The sequence below is a fragment of the Megalobrama amblycephala genome, linkage group LG11 (genome assembly GCF_018812025.1).
Source record: "Megalobrama amblycephala isolate DHTTF-2021 linkage group LG11, ASM1881202v1, whole genome shotgun sequence".
In the NCBI taxonomy this organism is placed as follows: Eukaryota; Metazoa; Chordata; class Actinopteri; order Cypriniformes; family Xenocyprididae; genus Megalobrama; species Megalobrama amblycephala.
The window spans coordinates 16,068,971-16,075,116 of NC_063054.1; the positions used below are offsets into that span (position 1 = coordinate 16,068,971).

The 6,146-nt window shown below is 37.0% G+C and overlaps 1 protein-coding gene across 2 annotated transcripts; it reads left to right on the forward strand.

Annotated features, from left to right (window-relative positions):
• Positions 1-2,826: 2,826 nt before the first annotated feature.
• On the forward strand, positions 2,827-5,935 carry LOC125277807. 2 transcript variants are annotated; one of them, XM_048206320.1, is made up of 4 exons: positions 2,831-3,471; positions 4,083-4,163; positions 4,386-4,466; positions 5,207-5,902. In XM_048206320.1, the coding sequence occupies exons 1-4, from the start codon at positions 3,320-3,322 to the stop codon at positions 5,541-5,543; spliced, it is 651 nt and encodes a 216-aa protein (XP_048062277.1). In that variant the 5' UTR covers positions 2,831-3,319; the 3' UTR covers positions 5,544-5,902. The 2 variants fall into 2 exon arrangements, with proteins under 2 accessions (XP_048062278.1, XP_048062277.1); XM_048206321.1 differs by lacking the exon at positions 4,386-4,466 and having other exon boundaries at positions 2,827-3,471; positions 5,207-5,935.
• The last annotated feature ends 211 nt before the right edge of the window (positions 5,936-6,146 follow it).

Here is a 6,146-nt window from a genome sequence, read left to right on the forward strand (position 1 = left end):
CTGAAAGAATTGTTGAGGTGAGAGTAGGATCAGATTTGGAGCTGATGTAAATTTGGGTGTCATCAGCATAAAAGTGATACCCCAAACCATATTTCCTAATAATTTGTCCCAGAGGAAGCATATACACACTAAACAATAAAGGACCCATTACAGATCCCTGAGGAACACCATGACAGACCTGTCCAAGTTCAGATTTGATGTTTCCCAAGACAACAAACTGGGTACGATCAGAGAGGTAGAATTTAAACCAGTTAAGCACCGTACCAGTGATCCCAATCCATCTCTCTAGCCTATTTATCAGGATAGAATGGCACACTGTATCAAATGCAGCACTAAGGTCTAACAAGACCAGGATGGTGGAGGCTCCAGAGTCAGCTGAGACAAGCAGATCATTCATAACTTGAACCACGGCTGTCTCTGTACTGTGTCCCTTTCTAAACCCAGACTGAAAAGGTTCAAAAAGCTTGTTGGAAGACAATTGTGAGTGGAGTTGCCACAACGACACGTTCCAGAACTTTAGCAAGAAAGGGTAAGTTTGAGATCGGTCTGTAATTAGATAGATCTAACTTATCACATCCAGGCTTTTTAAGGACTGGTGTAATAGCTGCAACTTTGAGGGCTTTTGGAACTATGCCAGTAGTGGGAGAGATGTTCAAGATGTTCAAGATGAGGGACTAATTGAAGACAGACACCCCTTTAGAACAGATGTTGGGATTGGGTCAAGAGTACATGTAGTTGTATTCATTGCCATCACTAGTTTAAGAATACAATCATTGGTGACTATGTTAAAACTAGAAAATGCACTTTCAGGAAAACTAGGTGGAAAGGTCACAGGAACTTTCGAGCAAGGTACCAAACTGATGGACTTATAGATATTTTCAATTTTTTCCATGAAGAAACTAAGAAACTTGTTACACTCCTGCACAGAGGAACAAATTGGTGACTTGATTGGTGCAAGAAGGCTGTTGATCGTCTTAAAAATCTTATTAGGGTTTGCAGCACCATCACTAATGATAGATGAATAGTACTTTGTTCTTGCTGCTTTGAGTGCTTCAGCGTATTGACTCAAGTGATCGTCATACATAAGCTTATGAACAGTTAATCCTGATTTCTTATATTGGCGTTCAAGCTGCCTATTTTTTATCTTCATGGCCCTTAACTCAGTGGTGTACCAAGGAGAAGATTTACTAAATGAAACAACACATTCTCTCCTAGGAGCTAATTCATCCAAAGCAGATGACAAAATAGAATTATAGTGATCAACAGTTTCAACATCTGAATGCTCTGAGATCAGGCAGGAGAAAATGTCAAAGTTAAGATTCTTGACATTTCTAAAACTAATGACCCTTTTTTGAGTACCTCTTAGAAGTGGAAAATTTAAATTAAAAGTGAGAAGCTTATGATACACAAGTCACTACTATCAAGCTGATCAATGTCCACCCCAACAGAACATACCAGATCAAGTGTGTGACCTTTAACAGTCTAATGCATCCATGAAATCAACTGTTCGATTACTATTAGAGTTATCCACGTGGATATTAATGTCTCCAGTCACAATCATTGCTGGACAAACAGCACTAAGAGATGTAAGTAGCTCTGTGAGTTCAGTAAAAAACAAAGGATTTGGTTTTGGAGGTCGATATATGAGTACAATAAGGACAGGTGAGACACCGTTCACTTTAAAAGCAATGCACTCAAATGATGTTACACAGGGAATTGTCATTTCCGTGACAGTTATATCAACTCTGTAGATAACAGCGAGACTGCCGCCTTTACCACTTAGACGTGGCCTCTCAATATATGTGTATCCCGGTGGAGCACTCATATTTAAGTTTATAAAATAATTTGGCTGGTGCCAAGTCTCACAGATACAAAAGAAGTCCAGAGAATTGTTCAATATGATATCATGAAGTACAGCAGTCTTATTATTCAGTGAACGAACATTTAGATGTGCAAATCGAGCAGTTTCAAGTCGTATTTTCTGCTGAGTCAGTTGCGGATAACACAAGTTTGCATGGCAAACACCACATAGAGAATGCTTTTGTATATCAGAGTCCTTGGATCGAGAGCATAAAACTTTAATGCCAGTCCCAGTAGTATGAACATTCCACCGTGATCCTCTGTGTAAATATTTCGGCCGACGTAAAAGTCGACATGATTTCAAGGTCTTTAGAACACAGACGTCAGGAAGTAAATAGTGTTCCAGTGAGAGAAGTTCAGCAAAAGAGTACCTTATCATGATGAAATCCAACTGTTGAAGGACCCGCTCTCCACGAAGCCCAGACAGGGTCAAAATAATGATGATGATGATGATGATAATGCAAAGCAAAGGAATCTGCATGATATGAGCAGCAATATCCAAATTGAGTCAGTTGAAATTGAGTCCAGACACATTGTTATCACACCGCAGCATGTAAATAGCTATCACACAGGCCACAGCGTTCCCAATCAGCAGGATCCGCAATCCCACGATGTTTTGCACTAAGAGATGTAAGTAGCTCTGTGAGTTCAGTAAAAAAACAAAGGATTTGGTTTTGGAGGTCGATATATGAGTACAATAAGGACAGGTGAGACACCGTTCACTTTAAAAGCAATGCACTCAAATGATGTTACACAGGGAATTGTCATTTCCGTGACAGTTATATCAACTCTGTAGATAACAGCGAGACTGCCGCCTTTACCACTTAGACGTGGCCTCTCAATATATGTGTATCCCGGTGGAGCACTCATATTTAACACTCTGAGGTCTAAAAACGCGCCGGCGCGTTTTGCAGTTTTTTTTTTCACATTGCAGCAAAACAGACTTAAAATACTCCGTCATTTTTTATCATAGAGACATAAGTAATATATCAAATGAAACTATAGAATGTCTTCTTTTTTTTGTGTACACTCACAATCAAAATAAAACTTTGTGCTTTTTAAAAATAAATAAAATATACAGGGTGTGCTGTCCTGCCATCTCCGTCTCTGCAAACATCATTCTAAAACGTCACTAAAAGTAACTAAAATAGACGGCTTATACATGCTACATGGACATGAGAGATATGTCTTTGCAAAGCTTTAAGTGTCTACTTTTAAACGAAACAAATAAATTCTAAAAAAAATATTCTCCCTTTATGTAATCAGTATAAAAGTAAAGAGAGGTACTGTTTCTCCTGTCTTACCTAATTATCTTTAATGTGTGCCCGCCCACGCGCAGAGCGCTCTATTCATAAGATAATGTGCTAAGGCGATCTATGCAAACTGTAAACGCCCCTAACAGCGTCTTAAAAAGCATCAAGTTTCATCAGATTCATTCGCTTTCCTGCGCGTTTGGAAGATGGCACGCTACTCAGGTGAGCAGGCTCTTCAGATGGTCCTGGACAGTGAGGAAGAGTTCACTTTTTCCTCGGAAGAAGAACACGACTCTGACGATGAACGTCTGTATTTTGAAGAGCGACTTGATCTAGCTGAAGATACAGTTTCTGATGAGTAAGTGATTTAGTTTTACTTAAATTATTTGACGTGTTTTTTCTATATAAGCGTACATATATATTTGCCTTATATTTACATCTAGGCCTATCTATATAACTCTATATAACTTTATCTCATAAAAATGCTTATAAATAGAATGCTTTTCTGTTGATATACTTAAATTATTTGACGTGTTTTTTTATATAAGCGTACATATATATTTGCCTTATATTTACATCTATCTATATAACTTTATCTCATAAAAATGCTTATAAATAGAATGCTTTTCTGTTGATATTCGACTTGTTATTAATATGCATAGATACGTTGGATACACGCGTTAGATCGATTAACTGCATGCAGTTGAATAGCATATTATGATAGACGTGAATGTGCTAAAATATGCTTGGTTGTGAAATGCGCGAACGTGTTGCTATTCACTAAATGTGCTAACTGATATAGCAGACTGTAACGTTTACACATTCGCACACTTTGTCCGGTAATGGCCAATTGACATACATATACAGCATGCTTGTATACCTGTTAATTTCCTGTCAGTTATGCATAGCTAATGGTATGAGAGTAGTATCTTATATGCTAATAATAACAGTTTTTTTGTTTTGTTTTAGAAATGTGGATCCATCACTCTCGCATTCACCTGCAATTCTCACTAAGAGGGCACGCAGCAACACAGGCGATAATGAGAAAGAGTAAGTACATGTTCACCCACTATATGTGCAAACTGATATAGCAGACTGTAACGTTTACACATTCGCACACTTTGTCCGGTAATGGCCAGTTGACAGACATATACAGCATGCTTGTATACCTGTTACTTTCCTGTCCGTTATGCATAGGTAATGGTATGAGAGTAGTATCTTATATGCTAATAATAACAGGTTTTTTTTTTTTTTACAATTTGTTTTTTTTAGGAATGTGGATCCATCACTCTCACATTCACCTGCAATTCCCACTAAGAGGGCACCCAGCAACACAGGCGGAAATGAGAAAGAGTAAGTACATGTTCACCCACTATATGGTAGGCCTATGTACACTACCGTTCAATAGTTTGAAATCGGTATGATTTTTCATGTTTTTAAAATAAGTTTCGTCTGCTCACCAAGGCTACATTTATTCAATTAAAAATACAGTAAAAACAGTAATATTGTGAAATATTATTCCAATTTAAAATAACTGTGTACTATTTAGTCTACAGTGTCACATGATCCTTCAGAAATCATTCTAATATGAGGATTTGCTACTCAAGAGACATTTATTGTTTACAATTGTTCAGAAATGTTTCTTGAGCTGCAAATCATCATATTAGAATGATTTCTGAAGGATCATGTGACACTGAAGACTGGAGTAATGATGCTGAATATTCAGCTTTGACATCACAAGAATAAATGACTTTGTGAAATATATTTAAATAGTACACAGTTATTTTAAATTGGAATAATATTTCACAATATTCCTGTTTTTACTGTATTTTTAATTAAATAAATGTAGCCTTGGTGAGCAGAACGTATTTTAAAAACATTAAAAATCTTAGTGATCCCAAACTTTTGAATGGTAGTGTATGTATATATGTGTCTGTATGGCTTTCTTTCTTATGCGTGCACAATATATTAGCATTAGTGCTTGGTAATGTTAATATATACAATAATAAACATTATATTAGTATTAGTTATTGATGATGCAAATAGTATAGCTCCTTGTGTAATAACCATCTCACTGTTTTTTTTTTCTCCAGCTATAGCCCTAATGAGAGTGCTCCAAAACCCCTTGCAAAAAAGGCCAAGAAAAACATTCAGACAAGCAACAGGCATTCAGCTCTGTCATGGAAAACAGATAATGACACTGACATGGTTCCACAGACTCTGAGATTCCTACCTGCACGGGAACCTGGACCACAGCTGCGTCCTGCTGATGAACACACTCCTAAGAGTCTCTTCAAAATGTTCAAAATGCAAGGAATAATGCCACCGCTGGTCGTCGGAACTGCATGCTTTGCAAAGTACAGCTTGGTAAAAGGCAAGACACACCTTGGAAATGCCAGGCATGTGACATTTACTTGTGTCTTCAGTTGAAAAGGAACTGTTTTCAAAAATGGCACACAGATGTGTGACTGTTCAGATTCTCTGTTCACCACCTCTCACTGACCATTGGGCTGCAAAGATTATCTATATGTGATCAAGCAGGTTATGTATAGGGTGTAAAAGTGGGCTTTTTTATAAACCTTACCTTTATTTGCCTGTATACACAAAATGTGCCTTTGACCCTAGTTTATATGTGGATTATATTGTTAACTTTATTTTAAATAAAAAAGAAAAAAAACAATGATATGTCTTGTCTTTGCATTTTCTTAGTTGACTCAGTCACATTCCTGACTGAATGGCTCATTATGCGGCTCATTAGGGGCAGGGTCTTAATCTCCCCAGGTGTAAATCACTTCATTATTCATGAAGAGTCACACCTCTTCGCATATGCCCTACCTAAACAAAAAGTGCCTTAGAAATTTAAAATCAATACAATGTTTTATGTGTCAGAGTAGGGAGGATCATTTCCACATCATTTTGAAGCAAAAACTCTACACTAAAATATACAATTCTCAAAAGTCTTGTGAAAAAACATTTAGTATGCATTTTGAGGTATTGTTTCAGTTACTTTTGTTTTTGTTTTTTCAATAACCA

Excerpts from the sequence above, each read along its gene's own strand:
- LOC125277807 (XM_048206320.1), top strand. The coding sequence starts at position 3,320 with ATGGCACGCTACTCAGGTGAGCAGGCTCTTCAGATGGTCCTGGACAGT. Across the intron at positions 3,472-4,082 it reads GAAGATACAGTTTCTGATGA|AAATGTGGATCCATCACTCT; the intron begins GTAAGTGATTTA and ends GTTTTGTTTTAG. Across the intron at positions 4,467-5,206 it reads ACAGGCGGAAATGAGAAAGA|CTATAGCCCTAATGAGAGTG; the intron begins GTAAGTACATGT and ends TTTTTTCTCCAG.